Genomic DNA, 20,720 nt, shown 5'->3' on the forward strand with positions numbered 1-20,720 from the left:
CCACTTTTACATCTTTCTATGTATGTGTGACCCGTTATGCTCATTAGAGCTGCTTGCCTTTGTGGGAGTTGGGGCTGTTTACTGGAGCATGGAAAACTCCATGACTACGTGAATGAAGGAAGTGGTGCCCCTTCCCCTAGTAACCATTAACTGTCAGTAGTCCCTCAGGAGGACTGGGGCCTCACAAGACCTCCCCTCTTCCATGATGAAATGTTGACAGGCATAATCTTGTGTGAATAACAACACCCGCAGTGAGTTTGTAGGTACCACGGTCCATGTCATGTTCAAAAGGCATCCTTTTTGGCCCTCCTCCCCATCCTCCACCTCTTCCATTCTTTCTGTCTCCTCCTCCAGGATGTTCCTAGGCTTGGTATTTTAACCCATTAGGAATCTCTGCATTAACTGCTGCCAGCTTCAATAAGAGGTTTCTCTGAGGAAGGCTGAGAGCATTGCCAATGTATGGATGTAAACATGACTACTTGAAAAACAGTTCCATTGTCTGTTTAGCAAAGTGATAATTGTGTGTCCCACCCCACACACATGGCTTACAGTTTCCCTGGCCATCAGCTCCTGACCAGCTTCATAGCACCAGGCAAGAGTTCCTTCCTGAGGGGGAGCCTCTAATGCCATTAAAACGTAGTTGGTTATCTACCATAATATTCATGCCACTATTATACAATAGGCACACCTTGCCAGGCCCAATCTTACTGTAGCTTAGAGGCGTCCCACCTGAGTGATGATTTTCTCCCCCAGTAGCCTGCATAGTACCTTCTAGCACCATGAGACTCAGTGTCTTGTTACTTTTCTATTGCTGTTATGACACACTATGACCAATGTAACTAATACAAAAAAGAAGCGTTTAATTGGGGGCTTGCTCACAGCTTCAGAGGGTTCGCCCATGATCATTATGGCAGGAAGCATGGTGGCAGGTAGGCAAGCATGGCAACTGGCATAGTAGATGAAAGAATATATGTTATGAGCAAGATGGCGTCAGGGGTGGGGAGATTGGGCCTGGGGTAGGCTTCTGAAACCTCAAAACCCAACCCCAGTGACACACCTTCTCCAACAAAGCCACACCTCTTACTCCATATTAATAGCTCACCAACTAGGAACCAAACATTCAAATATATGAGCTCATGGAAACCATTCATTTTCAAACCACCACAGCCTGCTACCAGTAAGGAAGCTTCCAGGTCAGATCTTGCTTGATAAGCCTACATAAGCATCCATAGCATGTGGTATCTGCAACAGGGTCTGGACATCAACTTCTGGTGGGCAGCGAGGTCATTGCCAATAAGTTGTATTGTTTTAGACACCAGTAGCACTTCCTTAACCATCAGCTCCTAGGGAGACCCCATATCAGCAGTAAGAATTTTTGTTTAATAACCTATAGTTTCTGGAAGGATCATTAATCCCCTGCCATGCTCTTTTTTGCTTCAACTTCTTTAAATTATATTTTAATTAACTTGTAAAAATAGGTCTCCACATGACTTTGCACATTTCCTTGGTGTTGCATATCCCTCCCTGCAAATTCTTCCAGCACTTCCACACTTAAACCTTTCTCCTTCTAGCATCCACTTTCCACTTTCCTAGCATGTCCTACTCCCTCCTTCCTTTAAACATGCAATCTGATCATGTCAAAAACATAGTAAAATATTTTTACTCAGTGAAAAGGAGAAGCCATTTACCTCTCAATTAGTCTTGCAACATTTTCACCAGCTTCACTGGTGAAAATATTCACATGGTACCTGGTGTCTGAGAGCCCAAGGAATCCAACTGAAAGAAGGAAATGTGTGTGTGTGTGTGTGTGTGTGTGTGTGTGTGTGTGTGTGTGTGAGTGCGAACAGAATCTAAGGCCATTTAGAAGAAGCAATGAATTGGTCAGCTATTCCCAAAATCTAGGATATTTTAGGAACTTTCATATTCAGTAGTAAGCTTCCCACAGGAAAGAGTTTTTAGTGTGTACGACATGTGCTATTTGGTTGGAATGAGACCTCAAATTTGTGCTTCCTATTATTAAGGAAATGTAGGCTTTTCTGTCTGTGTTGAAGGGGAAAAAGAAGATAGATTGAATTCAGGTCCTCAGACTTGGTGGCGAATGCATTTACCTGCTAAGCCGTCTTGCTGGCCCTGCTTTAATGTTATTGTAAGGGGATAGTCTCAGGTACAATATTGTGCTGCTCTAATTCATTCTTGACAGAGTAAAAGCTCTTTTAAACATTCATAAAATGCAAACCTAGACCCTTGGTTCTTCTTAAAATCATTCAATAGCTTCTCGTTGTCATTTGGATACAAACCAAACTCCTTACAATGAATTTCAATTCCCTGCGTGCTGATTCCAGCTCAGCTCATAGTCTGTGACTCAATTCCTCTGTCTGTAAAATGGGGAGAAGTAATACTACCTGTGTTATTAAATCACTATGAATTAAATAGATGATGTATTTTAAAGGTTCAATGCATTGCCTGGTGTATAGAACGTAAGTTTATGATACACTAAGCTACTTAACAGCATCTATACTTGCTGAGCAGAAGTTTCTTGTGTGTGTTTGCTCAGAGAGTGCCCACTGGTACCCCCCAAGTTCTGTCCCTGGCTCCCAAAACACAACAACAAACCAGAATCCCTAATGTAAGACTCACTTCTGTGTTTGCTGCCTTTGGTCATCCCCATCCCTCCAGCTTGCCCCCACCCCCATCAGTCTATATAGCCTCTAGGTATGACTAAGTTGTAAAGCAGATTTAAAGTAGGCATTTTGAATATTAATTTAATAAAAGGTGCCGTCTAGTTAACCACCAGGGACAGCATCTCCTCTCTGGTAGGTGTGGACTCAGCATCTACTACATTGCTGAAAGCTTGCTCTATTTCTTAGCCCTTCCCTTAGAAGCCACTGTCTGGAAAGTCTAGTCCAGTAAGCCATATACAAGGAACTCATTGAATAAAGACAGCCCAGCATGCAAGCAAATTAAAACACTCACAGCTTGCTGTAGTGCTATGCAAAACAACATCAATAAACAACCCCCCCCCCAGAAAGAATTTTAAGAATAGTCATCAATAAGTTTCCAAAGAAAAGCTACCAATTAGTGTAGTGTGTGGCATTTTAAAGACCTTTGGAGCAGCTAACAAAAGGAGCCAAGTACACACACACACACACACACACACACACACACACACACACACACACACACACACACGTTTCCCTGGCCCATTACATTTTTTGAGCATTCAGTGTAAGTAAAAAAGAAAAGAAAAATCACAAGCACACAGCCTTTTGTGTTTCCTTATCACCTGGAACTTGCTGGGCTTTGGACGAGTTATTGTCATTTTGATTCTTGTGTGAGTCACTGAGTTGCCTGCCCCCAGAGGCACTTCCTCATGATTCAGTGCAAAGGACTGAGCCGGCTGGGGCTTCCGGAGTGAGGAGTGAGTGTGTGTCTGGTGGGGGTTGTGGTGGCAATGCGTTGGCATGAGGCTTAATTGACACCTTTGATGTAGCCTAAGACAGAACCCGCACCTCCCACTGCCGCTGCTAAGACGTCAGCCTTACGCAGGAAAAGGCATCTGCTGATGAATCCTGCCTCTCATTCAGCCTGCTCCCCGAGCAGCCTTAGCTATCCCTAGCTAGTCCAACTGCTTTCCTTGTCTGCGGGTGCTGGGCTTGGTGCTGAAAGGAGGCTCGGGCTTTGGCTATTATCAGGTCAAACACTAAGACTGTGTCCATGTTAGAACTCATAGAAGGTAAGTGGAATGCACTGATGGCTCTCCCCTAGGGCTTCCTCCAGAATGTGTGTTTCTCCTGCCTGGTTCTTCTTCTCTCCCTGTGCATTGCAATGTTGCCAAGTTAAGAGTGGCAGCGTCTGATATCTTTATAAAATCATGTCTTCAGGGGTACGTGTTCTCAGAGGTGGTGCTAGTTAGAGAAAAGAGTTGCTGGCTTCTGTGGCTTCATCTAGGCTTACTGACAGTGTTTTCCACGACTAAAGTGTTGGGTAGAATATCAGAGTTCGGGACCTGTTGGCAGCTTTTTATTATAGCAACAAAGACAAACTATGTGGGGTTTCTCTGCATCTGTGGGCAATTATTTTGTCCTGTTTTGGGCAGACCCATCAGAATCTGGCTTGGCGGGAGGAGGAGGCATAGACAGGACATAAATGAATATAGGAATGTGTAAAAGTCTCTGGGAATACCACCTGTGAGCTGTTAGAACGTTTTTCCCCCCACTGGGCAACTAAATTAAAGACACACACCAAAAAATGTCTCAAAACCTTGAACATACTCATGAAAATCTCTCTTGGCTCAAATAAAGTCATCACTGGAAAATTGTGCAAAGCACCGTGTTTTTTTTTTTTTTTTTTTTAATTATGTAACCTGCTATTGTATTAAACACAAGATTAACAGGACAGTGAATGTCTGGGGAGGGATATTCCCTAAAGTCATCAGTCAGATGATGGGTCCAATTTTTAGCTGATGTCCCTTCTCTGGATGTTTATTTCCTTGAAAAGATGAATTGTCACGAAAAATTCTTTAATGTGATGTTTTTCTCTGTGTGTGATTCCTTTTCTTTCTAGTTAATGGAACCCCTGGTAGTCAGCTCTCCACTCCACGTTCGGGCAAGTCACCGAGTCCGTCGCCCACCAGCCCCGGAAGCCTGCGGAAGCAGAGGGTAAGGACACAAGCAAGCCACCTACTTAAGATCTGTCTAGGGTTCAGTGCAGAGTGGCATGGGTGCCAGCAAAAGGTACAGCTTTTCTGGAGGGCAAGAGGTAACTAGATGTGGTTCACTCACCATTGATGTGCTTCAGCTAGAACCCAGGTCTTTCAATTTCCACAGATTTTCCCAGTCTTACCTCTGAGTAGAATGTATAATTGTTGCTTCTGTTTTAAACATTCCCTTGTTTGTTCATAATGTACATACTTTATTATGTATGCAAGTGTCCTTAGTTGTCATTACTGTCATTAGATACTGCCATTAATCACCAGCCTCTTGGGGGAAAGAAAGAGCCAGTGGAGGCAGAGTCCTCCTGGAAAGTTACTCAGTGGCAAGCAGGGTGGTCCAGAGCATCTGGAGAACCCATGCAGTGCCCATAGGAATGCAGGGTACAAGTTTTGTGAATGGAACACTGAGCATGTTTTCTTGTATTTATTTTTAGCCTCTCATGTAACAGCAGAGAAATTAACTGAGCTCAGAGACAAGTGTGTAAAAGTTACTGGATATAGTGCTTGTTAGCTTCTCCAGGCTAAGCAAGTTCTTTATCTGGAATGAAAAAACCTACTCCAATTCCCCCTTGCTCCCTATGCTGCTCATCCATCCCAGTCATCCTAAGGCCAGAAAGAACTGGGAAGGGGAAATATGGAAGGCCACGCTGGAAAATCCCTCAGTATTCTGCTTTCATGAAAGAGGCAGGCAGATATGTATCCCTAGGTGACTTATAGGATGGTGCCCACTGGAATAGTTTAAGCAACAGAAACATTTCAGAAGCCATTGCATTTAAACATCAGAATTTTTTAATTTAATTTCTTATTATGCATTTAAATGACACTTCTAAATTTGACAAATGTAAGCACATTAAATATGGAAGTACCTCTCTTTCAAGTTTTCTACACGAGTTGGATCTTTAGGCTGCCAGAACCTAACAGCCATTTTTTAAATAGGGGCCAAAAAGAAATCAATTAGTCTGTGGTCACTTTGAACCTCTTGACCCAAATATCTTCCTCTGCTAAGTCTCCTGGCATTGAGTTGAGCTTATTTAGTCTGTTAAAGCCTGTGATTTTGTATCTGCTTCTCTGGTCAATGGTGGGACTATTTTTTTTATTAGAGAAACCTGTCATCCATCCTGAGTGATTTCAGGAATCATCAATGAACTACTCAAAGCAGAATTGGCCACATTCATTCAGTATCTTAAGAAATTATCCTTAGGTGAGGAAAGAGTCATTGTGGTCATTCTGTACTCACAAATACTAGCCAGCAAGGTTCCACTCTGTACAAAGAGCCAGAGATCTAGCATTGAAAATGACTCAGGAATATCCTCTTTCTTGAAGTGTATTTGTGCCTCAGAGAACACACCTAGAGTCGAAGCCAACAAACCTTTAGATCCGTTGACCTGAGTCTCAGGCTTTACTGATCTCGGGAAGGTTTAGTTGTTGAGACTAAATTCAGGATGCTTTGGAATATGTACCAGGCCTTCTCCCTAGGTGTGTCTTGTGGAGACCCCTTCCATCTTGGGAGTAAAATATCTTGCTTAGTTGTCCTGTACTAGGAGGGTGAGACCAGAATTTGCACCTTTTTCTTCTCAGCTTCAGTGGGATTTTTCATTCAACTAAAGCAGAAACATTTCATCCAGCTTTGTCGCCATTGACTTACATAATTAACACTTTGTAGCACTTCAGAAATAACTAACAGGTGTGGCTCCCGGACAGATTTTTTTTTTTTCATCTTGCCATATAAACTACCAGGATAGCACTATCACTGAGGAAGCCAAAATTTTCTCATTTTCTTTTAAGGGGACAGAGAGTTTATCACCATCTGAAAACATTTATTAAACACATGTTGTAAGCAGGATACTGAATGCATTCAAAGATGGTTTAGTTTCTAGGCTTTTGAATTTAGCTACATGTATTCAAAGATGGTTCTGTTTTCAAGCCTTTGAATTTATGAACACCCTCCATCTATGTACCATGGAGACATTTCCAGCTGCTTTGGTGAGAGACACTTTCATCTTTTTGTGTAGACAACTGCATCGAATAACCCCTCCCTGTCAAAATGGGACCAGAATATCCCTAAAAACTGTTCCTGTTTCAAATTTGGTTAATATTCTTTTCAAATGGTTGGCTATACTTCTGTGCAGGAAATACTAAAATAAGTGAAAGCTGGCATAAGCTAAAAGAAGACACTTCAAAGAATAAATTAATCCCTTTTATTGCAAATTAGAAAACAGTAGCCACTTCTATTTTTTTTTTCTATGTTTCCTAGTAACATATCCAGAAAATGAGGTGGCAAAGCCATCTGGACACACACACACACACACACACACACACACACACTCACACATATACACAGATATACAATATCACACCTATCACACCTCTCTCTCACACACATACACATTTTTTCATACACAGGTACACACACAATCTCTCTCACACACATATTCTCTCTCTGTCTCGCACACACACACTTTAAAATACAGGAGCAGAAGCTAATTTTTAAAGGGAATATTAAGATATGTAACTGACTTCTATGAGTTAAAAAACCTATATTTTACTTATGTTAACTATGATTTCATAAGCTATTTTCCTTCCTTTAAGATCATGTTTCTAAATTACTTGCTTTGACATTTTAGAATATGGTCATATGAGAGACAGGTCAGCATACCAGAGTTCTTTCTTCAAAAATACACTGCAAACAGTGGACCCAGTACCTTTCCTACTTATACAAAGCATAGTTAGTTACACATGGCCATCTAGAAGCATCTGCCCAGCCTCAGAAGTCAACTTGGAGTCTCTCTTCCCCTCCATGAATGTTTTTCCCCCTTTTCTCAAGACATCAAGAAAAAGGTGTTGTGTTGTGTAGGTTGAATGAAGTTCTCATTACACTCCCACATCACTAACTTTTGTAGATTAACTGATCCATTGGATGATGCGGAGTGGGTGGCACAAAACTGGAGAAAAGCCAACTATAGACGCTCTTGGTGGAACTGAGCTGGTTGCTTGGCTACCAACACTGAGATATAGTAGCAGACAGAGGCTGGAGGAAGTCAGGAAGAGATAAAGGGTTGGGAACTAGAAGGAGAGTTGGGATGGAATGGGATGGGATGGAATGGGATGGGATGTGGATAGGGATAACTGAGAATTATTCCAGTCACCCAAATATAAAACTATGAAAGGCACTGTGTGCAAGAGTTACATCCCAGAATATTCTGAATGCCAGACACTGTGTCTGATAAGCTGTTTTATGAGGTAATCACATTCTTCTACCCACAATGGGAAGAAAATACCCATATCAGAATTGCCTAGACATAGAAAAGCACAGTTGGTCTTGGCTGGTGGCTGGGGCCATAACTCAACTGGACACAATGGAAGGCAGGAACCCCTGATAGCTCAGGAAGCATTTTTCGTTCCAGTGAAATGAAATCATCACTCTGCCTATGTAATCTTCTCTCTTACACAAACTTGATTAGTTCTAATGATGCTAGAAGCCAAGGACCCATCCCTTTCCAAGTTGCTCCCCAGAGAGCAGCAGGGAACCCAAGAAAGATGAGTAAACGAATCTGTCCTGCCCTTCATCTTACAGGACCTGTATCGCCCCCTCTCATCGGATGATTTGGACTCAGTAGGAGACTCAGTGTAAAAGACACAATGGAGCAATGTGTATGGTTTGTGATGGGATCAAGGTTTCCCATTTCCTAAGCAAATGTCTAACAGCAAAATACACAAAAGAGTTTTGCATAAGTAATTAAGTCCTACAGAAGCAAGTATGCAGACATTTTCTACTCATGGTATTCTTCTATAAAAGAAAATTTTTAAGTATCTCCTCCATTTGATGGCACTGTGGAGGCTTTGAATATAATATGTGTTCCATCGCTGAAGATTTTATGACTAAGGTCTGGCTCCAGGTAAATTTCATATATGAATCTAATATTGAGTACAAGAACTACCCTAGTTATCCAACATTAGAGTCACCATTTCATCAATGAGGTTTTTTTTTAATCATCATAGACACATAAATATAATTTCTCTGTACTTAAATATTAAGCAAATTCAAATAACAGTTGCAGACATGGTTTTTCAAAAGGTACACTCTTTTTTTTTTTTTTAATCATATGGCCACTTAGTTATTTTATTGCAAAATAACAGAAAAGTTCTTTATGATCTTTCCAAATAAATATGACTGGAAATAAGTAGGGGTTCCTGTGAGAGACATCTCTCAGACTAACATTAGTCTGCCAGAATGTCCTGTTTTTCTTGTCACATGGATTTTATTTTTCAAGATTATCTTTTACAAAAATAGTTTCAGCTTCATGGAAACATGAAAACCTTGACATTATTATTATTAATTATACAATGCTTCCCTAAAGCAGCAAATATATATATATACATATATATACAAATATATATATGTATATATATATATATATATATATATATATATATATATATTGACCTAAAAATAATTGGACTTGTACTTTTTTTTTTTCAAAGAATAAACTCAGTTTGAGAATTGAAATTCTTCTAAATGGTGCTTAGGTACATTGGGCCCCCAGATATCCAAAGCTCCATTCTGATCATTTCTGGATCTTGTTTGGGAAATTTTCATATGCAAAACTCCTTTTGTGTCAACTGAGTATGTCTCTGATTATAACCTACTGTTAAACATTAACCTACTAATTCCTCTCCTCTAGCTCTCTATCTTCAAAAGTGTTAAGACAGCTTTGCTTAAATGTAAAGCAATTATTTTTTAAATCTGAATGTTAGAAATCAATGTGTATGGTGTATTGTATTTAGACGATACCCCGTGACCATTTCTTTTTTATTAGCTCAAACACTAACAATTTGAAGCTTAACAAAGCATGGATTTTATTTTCTCCAGGCTTGACATATCTCAGTAGGGTGACAGATTTAAAATGTATGGTGCCATTTGGAGCCTTTTACTCAAAATTTCTTTCAAATTTTTCTTGAAAACAATTTGAAAACGCCTGATTCAAGATGGAGAGGAATTCCCTTGTCATACAGTTTCAAATGTTATTGATTTATTTCCCTCAGTAGACTGTTCAACTAGCAAATTTTCCCATCTGGTTTATAGTTACCTATGTTACCATCTCACTTGACAAGTGAATAAAATATTCTGACTGAGGAAGAAAAATAAAATGTCCAGGAATCCTACCAGCATTTGAAAATTTAGCCGAATAATAATTAGTGTCTCATTATCCTGTCTGTTAAAGAGGGGACACTTCTCTGGCATGTTATTTGAGAACTGCAGACTGATCCCTCCATCTTGAAAGGACAGAAAATAATCATACCTGTTCCAGACTTCAGATTTTAAAACTGTTTCCAATTGACATGAACAGAGACTCCTGCTGAGATCAAAGGGCTGCCTTGTCTTAGCTGAGACAGTAAACATCTGTGAGGATGCCCGTGCTGTCTGTTGTAGTGTTATGTCTTTGTAAAATGCATTACTTAATATAGTTGAGCCCGTAAAAGATTAGTGTGTATTTGACTAACCTGTCAAAAATGCAGAGAAAGCAGTGGGTCAGATGGTCTGGGACAAAATATAAATTCCAGTAATTTCAGCTCCCCCATGCTGTAGTCTTATGGACAACTAGCTACTGCTTAGAGAGGCCCAATAAATTCTATTTGTTCTGTGTGAGCAGCAGCGATTGCCAATTGCTATAAAGCCCGTGGCTTTGTTTAGACACAACGTAAAGAGAGTGGACTTGAACTAATTGCCAGGAGGTATTGTGGCCAACTTTCCATTCAAGCAGCTCCAGAGAGGTGCTATTCCATAGCATTTCATCTTTGGACATATGACTTTTATTAGAGGATTGTTCAAGGGCCATATATCTCATTTACTTTTTGAAACTAAAGTCCCTCCGAGATGGAAACAGCATACTCTGAGATCTTTTTCTATGCAGGAAATAATTCTATTATATTAAAGCAGAATTTCTAACCATCCAAGCGGCAAACTCAGTGGGTAATTTACAGTCACTTAAGATGTGGCTATTTTTACAATTCTTTTTACAACCTTAGACACTGAACTTTAAGAATGCCCTTCTGAGCAGGATAGGACCCCATCCAAAAGTCACACAGGTTTCTCCTGCTGATGAACCTCTCAGGGTAGACTACACTGTGTTGACCTTTTCGGGCTTTTGCATTTGTGGTTAGATTTTTTTTTTTAAGACATAGCTAGAGAGAAAGATGTTGCAAAGAGATCCCTGCTTTCAGCATTTTAGAAGCTAGAAACCTAGCGATACACAAAACGTGGTGTTCAGCTTGAACTTGAAAGCTGTGTGTAATAGTCACTGTCTTGACTTATTGTTTTAGCAGAAGATCTGTACTGTCATAGGTTTCTAAACTAGAAGTTTGAGGTCCACCCATCTGTACACATGGCTGCATGCACATATGAGGCCACCTTAACAATTCAGACTCAAATTCCATGTTCTGCAAACATCTGGCGCCCTGCCTGTGAGCCCTGTGTTAAGCAGCAAGGGTGCTTTGCTCTCACAGACTTTGCATCCCTACCTGGCTGTGCTTTTGTTTCCATTTAAAAACACTGATGTCTAAAAGCCTCATTTTAAAAACTAAATGTGAGTGAAAATGTATAAAAACAAAGCTAAAAGATAAATCCATATATTTTAACTGTTGAACTACTAAGTCATTTTTATGGTGGCCATATATCTATACAGGTTTGTAGGTATCTGTGTGCATTTGCAGGGCTCAGTGTACATGTGGGTGTGCCTACGTGAACATCTGTGTGTGTATACAGAACATGATGAATAAAGAATGGCATTATAGTGTGGCCTTATAAGTTACTGGTTCCTGTACAATTGTAATGTAAAGCTTAATGTTGTAAAGTTGAGACAGGCATATTAGTTGGCGCATATTTAAGCTCAAAATCAGTTTTCTAATTTAGCATAATCAAACAGCTCCAAATCTTTACATGTACTGATTTTCCCAGATTAATTGAAATCTAGACAAACAACTGAAATCCAAGCAAATCCAATCTTTCACTGATTGTTAAATGTCAATGCTCATTGGTGCTTCTATTGGAAATTCTTGATGTCCAGTCAGTAAATTGATTGAATGAAATGACACTTTCTTGTTATATGTATATTGATGACTCCAGTGATTATGAATCAATGTTCACTAAACAAACTGATTTCTAGACCTGTGGGTAGTTGAGTGTTATGCTGAAACAAATTTAGAAAAAGTCTAAGTAGATTTGAAGTTTAGTTACAAAGCCAGATAACATGTAAGGCCATCCTGTGTGTTCTTTTCATGTTTATAAACTGGTAAAATATTTTGAAGATACTTGCTGTATGTGTATGTGTGTCTACATGAGTGTATACACACTTGAAAATGCTTATCGACTGAAGTTTACTGTCTGTGTGCATTTGCTCATTTGTGCCTATTTGCATTCACCTTGCCCAGCACCTCTAATTCTGCATGCTAGTGACAGCAGTGTTTAGTAGATTGAACCCACAGAGGAATAGTATGGAAATCAGAAATACATTAAATTCATTATTATATGAGTTTCTTGATATAGCATACTAAACTGTCAGCTGAAAGATATTTGTAATTTTGTGTCTATACGCATGTAGGGAAAACTGGAAATCGAGGCCCTCACTATAACTTTAAGGGTGCATGACATACGGTGTCTTTGAAATATATTTTATTGTAATAAAAGGTGATGGATAAATTCTGAGGTAGAGTATAAGTGAAGCATGAAACACTAGGTATTTGTATTCTATATGGCCACACAATGTTTTTAAAGCCAGGGTAGTAGATATTCCAAGGCGAATAGGCAAAGAATATGGATGTTAATTTTACTGTGATGTGTTTTTGAGGCATTTTTACTCATTGCCAGGCAAGGAACTTAGTTCCCATTTTTTTTCTGAGGACTCTTTGAAACACTATGAATATTATAAAGTTGGATTTTTAAAAGAAAAGTTGCATACAATTTGCAGTTGGAGTTGCTTGAATATATAGTCTCTTTAAAAAAAAAAAAAAGCATTTTGTATGAAAATGGTTTAAGCAACAGTATATTGGGAAATAACATCGTTCCAGGCAACCTGCAGAATTTTGTAGAGATGAGAACTAATGAAATGTTTTATTGAACTACCCAATTTGGAAAGTTTTCACGCCTTTGTGCTATAGTTTCCTTGTAAAATGTTGTACCTTGTGTTTCACATGCAACCATGTTACCCTTTCCTGAACTTACCTTTGTGACATTTAGCAGCTTAGCTAAATCATGTTAATAAACAGGAAAAACTGCCTATGTTGTTCAGTGAGTTTCTTTGTTTAGATGCTAAAATTGGAATAACTGTGTGCGGCAAGGATTGCCTTCATCGCCTTGGACACAGCTTTCTTGTGCTGAGTAATAACAGCAGGTGATACTAGACAGGCTACAGAATTAGCACACATGAAGTATAGAATGCTGACAGGAGAAACAAAGTATGATTATCTGAGGGAAATGCTGTTTCCGGTGGTTGCATTGTAATTAGCAATGTACCTTCCTCTCAGGATTGCCTTAAGGGTGAACTTGTAAGACTAATTGGCAATTTAGCTTTCTCCTGGGATTAATAACCTTTTCCCTAAGGTCATAGAAGTTTCAGTGGGAAAATGTATACGGGTATATATGTGCATGTATACAGGCTACTTATTTTTTTAATATTGGAAAAATATACTCAATAAATTACAAGTTAAGAGAAGTACTTAAAACCATAGAAGATCAGGGCTGGAGAGATGGTTCAGAGGGTAAGAGCTGCTCTTCTGGAGGTCCCGAATTCAAGTCCCAGCAACTACATGGTAACTCACAATCATCTATAGTGGAATCTGATGCCCTCTTCTGGCATAAAGTCCATAGAGCATTCATATACATAAATAAATCTTTTAAAATTATGAAAAATTATTATTACAGTTTTAAACTAACATTTTTTTTCCAGAATTCTGTTGAGCTTAATATTAATTGGCTGTAATTTTCTCATTCTTGTTTCCATAAAAATTTATTCAGTATCTATGGCTAAAATGGTGCACCTAGAGGAAATTTACCAAATTTATATATAATGCCAAAGTGCATTCATACTTCATGTAACAGGGATTGAATGTAAATGCCTCAGAGAGTAGCTCTCTGTCCTTGTTAAAGACTGAAACTCTACTTGAGGAGAAAATACCTAAGGGAATGACTCTACTCCATGAGGTACAGAAGATGATGTCCTTAACCCCTTCGAAGCTTTGGGTTTGTGAAGAGTGGCTGGGGGAGGGGAGCTGAGCTGTCCATTACAATGGGCTCTGGATAAGTGGCTCACGTGGCAGGTGAGGGGATCTTTACCTGAGAGTTCTGGCTTTAAAACAGAGGCAAAGGAGACTACCTGATGCAACAGAGATTGTACTGTAAATGAATCCATTCACTTTTGAAGTCTTAGCTCCTGTGGTCTCTCTCGCAAAGACAGAATCCAAGGCCATCATTTCCATGTGTTCCTCCTATCAACAAACCAGTTTCCTGAGTAATAGTTCTCTGATCTTTTAAACAATTTGACTGAATCTTTACGAATTTTTAAAAATTCAAATATTTATTTTTGGTTATTAATTTGATTGTGTATTTCCTAGTTTATTTAGGATGAACACATTAACAATAATGTAGAGAGAATCTGCCTTATTTTAAAGAGTGGGCTCCTGTTAGTCATTGCAGATTAGTGCTATCATCCTTTTGTTCTATAACCACTTGGGGAGTAAATAAATGTATGGCTTTTCTATAACATAAATTCTTATTACTCTCCAATGGCCCACACAAACTTTTTTTTTTTTCATTTTCTATATTGGGTTGTCTTCCAAATCTCTGTAGATGTAGTGTCAAGATTATTCAGATAGTGGTTAGTTTGTGAAGCATTTATTTCTTATGTTTCCCTTATAAAGTTAATTCAGAACTCAAATAAGAGCCATCACTTGGTTTCTTGGCTCTTTTAGCCCCTTTCCACATCATATTGCAAGGCAGAATCTGGAGATAGTACCATTATGCAGCCAAATCTGGGTTGTGCAATAGATTTGTCTACACTGCTTGAGTCAATTGTAGCAATTGGATATTTTCCAAATCTTGATGCAGTGTGGACCCTGGCTGAGTGACAACATTCATACAAATGGCATAAGTAACTCATAACATTTAAAAATGAACTGTTTCTTTGACTGCACAGTCGTCAGATACATCTTGGTAAAATGTGGTTAGAGCTGTTAGCTCAGCTTTCTCACTTACTTCAAAAAGTATGCAACGTCCGTCCCCATCTGTTATGTGATCCCAGGCTAAATCATTGTGCTTGGGGTGTGTTCTTATTTTTCAGTGCAGTGCTTTTATGGAGGTGTTCTATAAAAGCCTCCAGGTGTCAGCAACCTGCCCAAATGGTTCTCATTAAATCTGCTGGGAGGCGATGACATCTCAAATGTCATGGCACCTCTTGGAGCAACTAATTGTGTTAAATTCTAAAATAACCGAGTGTTTTTGTACTATAGGCCCAGATGCCTCCAAATTAGCAAACTAACTGAAATCAACATAAAACCTCACCAACTTGGACCTTCTACAGTGATTTGTCCACTTACAATAAAAGTAGGTAGAACAACTTCATTTAGAAGCAGTCGGTCTCTTTGGTGTCTGTCAGGCAGTATGAAGGACTGGCTGATCTCATTAGGTCACTTCTAAAGAGCTCATTATATGTGCTCATTACTGTTTTCAAGCCAAACATGCAAATACAAATCATAATGTTCCAAGAGAGGCTACGGTCTAAGTATACCTAGGAATGCCCATGACTGGAGTGGGGGAAGGGAGGGAAAAGGAAAGGGTAGTCGATGGGATGGCAAATCCAGAATTCAAAAGTTAACGGTCTAGGAGAAAACATAAAATAAATGAATATCACTAAGAATGGCATTTAACATAAATAAACTCTCAATGCTTGGTCCATAAAACCAGCCTCTCAAGTAGGGAAATGGGTTCTCCTGTGAGGTTGATAAAATATTAAAACATGGGACTACAGAGAAGCCAGTGTGATCTTGCAGTGAATTAATTTTCTATTCAGGATAAAGAGGGTTCAGTGCTAGTTAGAACACATTTAAACAGTTGCCTTCAGTTTTGAGTACTGGGCTTAAAGAGGATTGATAGCCCTGCATGCCTCCAGGAAGAGGGAGAATCATGTATCTTTATCACATGATGAACAAGAAAAGATAGGCATGGGCAAATTGAGAAAGGAGGCCCAGAGGGAGCCCTGTTTGTTTCCAAAGCCTGAAGTTCCATTCATACAGGTTAACCCTAGAAATTGGCAATAAGAATTATGAATAGACAGTGTCCATATTACTGGCTGCACCTTTCTGTAGTGAATAAACCCAGGGGTTGCATTTAAGGTCCAGTTTAACCCCTGAAGTCTGTAAGGTATCATTGCTTTTGTAAACTGTATAGTGTTCTGCTTCTTCTTTGGAGAGAGACAAGATAATGCCCTTAGAAGGTCAATAGATTAATTGCACTGTACTTGAGCATAATAAAGAAAACTAGAACTTTCCATCTGAAGAGTACCTTCTTAATACATAACTAAGCCTTTCTCTCTACTAGTCTCATCCAGCAGGAAATTTTAAATGCCATGCTCTACATTTTCAAAAACACAAATTTAGAGTTGAAAAAGCAAAAGCAATTGTAGATACCATCATCCTTGTGTTGACCCCACTCTTTAAAAAAATAAATGCAAAGTTAACTGAGCTTAGAAACCTTGGGGGACATTTATTCATATGATAGAACAAACACAACTGGCAGTATGGCAGGCGTTCATGGCAACAGATATTTGCTACTCTGTTGAAAATGCAATTCATTAATCAATAAGACAGTTTACTGAATAATATACAGCAAATTTATGGAATGCTACCTTTTAAGAGATGTCACCATGAACTCAGGTCAGAGTTCTGTGCAGAGCACCTGATGGCCTTATTAAGGAAAGCAGCTTTTTAAACTGAGTGTATAAACTGTTATATCTTTGCAGAGGACACTATTGTCCATTAACTTGGGTGCAAAAAAAAAAAAAAAAAAAGAAAAAGAAAAAATGTAAAATATGGAATACAATATGGCAAGGCAGAAGTTGCCACATCCAAACCATGACAAAGTTATGTTATTAAACATCAATTGCAATGCCAAGAGAAGAAATCCAAGGGTTAGAAAGCCCAGAAGAGAAGTTCTCCAGCCTATCCAATTTGTTTCATGCTTTTCTGCCTGGATCATCACTGCCTTTGGGATGATGCGGGGGATCATCTTGCTGTTCTGGAAAGCACACACCTTCCCCTCCAGTATGGTCCTGTTGATGTTTATTTTCTCCAGGCAGCAACATAACAAATCTGCCTTGTCTCAGTCTTCCTTCCATGCAGATACTATACGTATAAAGTTTCCACAGGCTTTCTTGAGAGTCTGTAGATTGTGGCTTCTGGGCTGATTTATGTTCGCTGTGTCTTCAACACGGTGGGTTTTGAGTCTGTACTGTCATACTTACAAATCAAACAAACAGAAATAAAAAACTCTGTTTGGAAATTAGGATTTTTGAATCTGTGATGTCCCTAGTCAAAAGGGAGGATAGCTGAGAAAAGATGGGAAACGAGTTGGATTCACCAAGCTCATTGCGGCAAGATGTTTGTGATACAGGGAAGTACAGGGCACATTATACAGACCAAATGACATTTGCGGGTATACAATATTAATACTAAAATTTCTATAATGTCCTGCAAGAAAGCAGAAGTATCACTATTAGTATAATTTTCACTCCAATCTTGTCACCTGTCACCATCACTGAACTCTCCAATGGGATATATCCATCTTTGTCCCTTTGTCACTCAAGAAATGTTCTGTGGTGCTTGCCTCAGATGGCCTTGGAGTGGTTAGATGGTAGATCCACAACCATACAGACCTGTTTTATGAAGAAGCAGGTATTTGGGGTTTCTGTGCAGGAGACTGTTGGGCATGAGTCACACAAACTCCTCTGCCCTCCTGTGCTCAGCTCTAGCCGGATGGAATGGGGTGGAGATTGAATGGGAGATAGGTAAGCAGAGGAAATGTAGGTCAAGTTTGCTTCTCATCACCACTTCGTGATCAATGCAACTACAGCCGCTCTCCCTTCTCTCTGCTCCACAGACAGCCAGCACCATGAGCCAATGCCGCCCCCTCACCGCCTCCTGCTCCCATCAGGCCAACCAAGTGGATAAACCCAGGGGAACAGAAGGAAGATCTTTTAGGATGAGCTGTGTTCACTATTTAGAAATAGCATAACTGTGTGCAAACTGTTTTCTCAAGAAGTAGGGGCAGAGACGGAAGCATCCCTTGTTACATTTTCTTCCCGGCCAGTTCTAATATTGAATGTTTTCCCTCTGAGTCAATAACCTGTTTGCTCTATGGGTCTTCAATCAAAATCCATCTACAGGAGACTCTCCTGGCCTAGGCTTTAATTCTTACCTTCCTCTCAGATGTATTATGTAACATATGCCAAGCTGGTCTCCTGTTTACTGTGTCTTTATCAAAGGGAGAGTAACAAACCCACAATCTTCTTCTTTTCTCTTAACCTTTTACTAAAGCTGAGTTGGTATTTTTTTTTTAAGAATAGTCCATAAATAACTTAAAAGATTTTCTGTTATGGTAAAAACAGAAATAAGGCCAGAATGGCACCACACTTGAGATTCTCAGCATAGATTATAAGACAGAAGTGAGATGTCTAAAGTCTGGCAACCCACAGCTCAAAGATGCTAATTTGGAGAAAAGAAGTCATGGGCATCCAGGTTTCCAATGATCCCTAACCAATGCAACCTCATATTGGCTAATAGGGAGGGCGGGATTTATGGCCCTCGCTGGACATCCTCAAGGCCTCCTTTACAAAGTTTGAAGACCAGTTCCTCCCTGGGAGGGGCAGCACTAGCTCCTGAGATCCCGGGCTGGGTGTGGTGTGTGGAGGCTCTATCACTCTTGACCCGGGTTTTATTCTGTTTCTGTTCCTTTCCAGATTTCTCAGCATGGTGGCTCCTCTACTTCACTTTCATCCACAAAAGTCTGCAGCTCGATGGATGAGAATGATGGCCCTGGGGAAGGTGATGAGCTTGGGAGAAAGCACAGCTTGCCAGGGGAATGGAGGAGGGGTTAGCTAAATTTACTCTGAAAACTATAATGTCTAAAACACAATGAGTGGCCAGACCCCAGCAGCTCAGGGTGAGGTATCATTGGGGACAAGAGCAGGTAACTCCTACAGGTATTGGCACCCACTGTCTGAGAATGGGAAGGAGTTGGCCTAATTGAGCCCTTTTTACATCCTCTGTGGGTGTGTGGTGCCTAGAAAGACCCTTTGTGCCTCCCTTCCGTAAGTGAAAAAACAACTATGTCATGTGTGAGAGCCCTATAGGGTGGGTACCAACTTAAGGGTATTCAATCCATCAAACTATAACTTTACAGAAAGAAGCCATTGCTGGCAGCTGAAAAGACATCATACTTGTCCCTTAAACTAATTCACATTAGAATTCGTTTATGATATAAGAAAACTACCTGGATTGCAGAGTTGTCACTTTTACTAACTGGCTGGATGGTGTGGAACAAACCTCTTTGGTTCTCCCTATCTTAGTTGCCCTTCTGTAGAAATGCAGATTGTTAAATGTCAGCATTCCCACTCTGCTGGGGTTGTAATCAGGTTCCAATCAATGAGGGGAAATAATTTGAAAAAAATAAGGATATTGAGATGAAGCCACTGCTGCTGCTGTTAGGAACAAGCTCCTGTGTTTCAAATGATATGACTTGATATTTTCCCTAAGGTGCACCATCTGATGGGACTCTCTGATGATAAACAAGACACATGACTCACATGGGAATCATTTGCTTCTTACAATAGTTATAGCAGACACTTGCATTTGTCGGAATTGTAGTTCAGCCATCTAGAAGTTTCCTCATTCTAGTGTGCCGTATTCACCCAATGGAATGTGATGGTCCTTGACTAAATCTAGGCTGAGTCTAGAGGAATCAGATCCTTTATCAATAGTTGGTAGAAAAATCTCAAGTGTTGTATCTTGGATAGGTGTCCCAGTGAATGTTTTCACTGAGAAGACAGATGGCCCCATCTGTAGGATCACAATTATCCCAAAGGCCATGGACAGCCACTGTATTGCCCAGATACAAAGAGCCTAAGACCCTGTCATCTGGCAGATGGTTTATAAATTCAGATAACCCACAACCACTTCCTCCCCTCTCCAAGGAGAAGACAAAAATCCCCAGGTTGAGTCTTTCAAACATAAGAAAACTGTGGCTCTTTCCTGAAGAGGAGGCATTGGCTTCAGCCCTCACTATATGCTGGGCACTGCCAAGGTAGCTTCCAGCCATCCAGGAGGGAGCTGCCATCCACAGTGTGGAGGCTGTGAGGTGCACAGGGGTGAAGTAGAGACAGTGGCCCTGCATTTTGACTTTACTTTCTAGAAAAGCCACCCCAGTTGTGCAGGTTGAGTACTGTGAGGCCAGCACAAAGGGCCTCAGATGAATTTCCATTCATTCTTCCCCAGTATTACACATGAAATACAAACTATAAAACTCATCAGAAACCTCCTTTACACCCACATTTATTTGGGGATATGAGGACAAGCTAGGAGAAGAACACTGTTAGGAAGCTTACTGGGCTCCTATGACATTTTGCACTGGGGTTACCTGGGGAGGTGGGGGAGCTGGGATTTATAACTTTAAAGCATGTACATTTTACAGCCCAGATTTAAAAGGCTTTTTATACCCTTGACATGTTAAAGGCGATGCACCACATTTATGTGACCCAAGCATGGCTTATTTAATTTTATAGCCTTGGATATTTAAAGCATTATTAGGCATTTGTAAAATACTTCAAAATACATTTTCAGAGGGAGAATATGTTGCGTTATTACAAAAACTGTTCTGCCCACAGACATAATAGATACCAGGGTTTAAACTCGACATCTGCCATGCAGGTTGCTTGGTGAGAACATTTGTCTAAAATCTGCTCGTTGA

At 39.9% G+C, this 20,720-nt stretch overlaps 1 protein-coding gene across 4 annotated transcripts in view; it reads left to right on the forward strand.

Moving 5' to 3' along the window:
• Positions 1-20,720, forward strand: part of Dclk1 (doublecortin like kinase 1) — a 275,000-nt gene that overhangs the window by 202,230 nt on the left and 52,050 nt on the right. For 2 of the 4 annotated variants that reach the window (XM_051176966.1, XM_051176965.1), the window contains exons 6-7: positions 4,564-4,658; positions 18,715-18,847. In XM_051176966.1, coding sequence (XP_051032923.1) covers positions 4,564-4,658; positions 18,715-18,847 — 228 coding nt within the window. The remainder of the gene's footprint in view (positions 1-4,563; positions 4,659-18,714; positions 18,848-20,720) is intronic. The other 2 variants (XM_051176968.1, XM_051176967.1) reach the window with 1 other exon arrangement.

This window comes from Phodopus roborovskii, unplaced genomic scaffold (genome assembly GCF_943737965.1).
Source record: "Phodopus roborovskii unplaced genomic scaffold, PHOROB, whole genome shotgun sequence".
In the NCBI taxonomy this organism is placed as follows: Eukaryota; Metazoa; Chordata; class Mammalia; order Rodentia; family Cricetidae; genus Phodopus; species Phodopus roborovskii.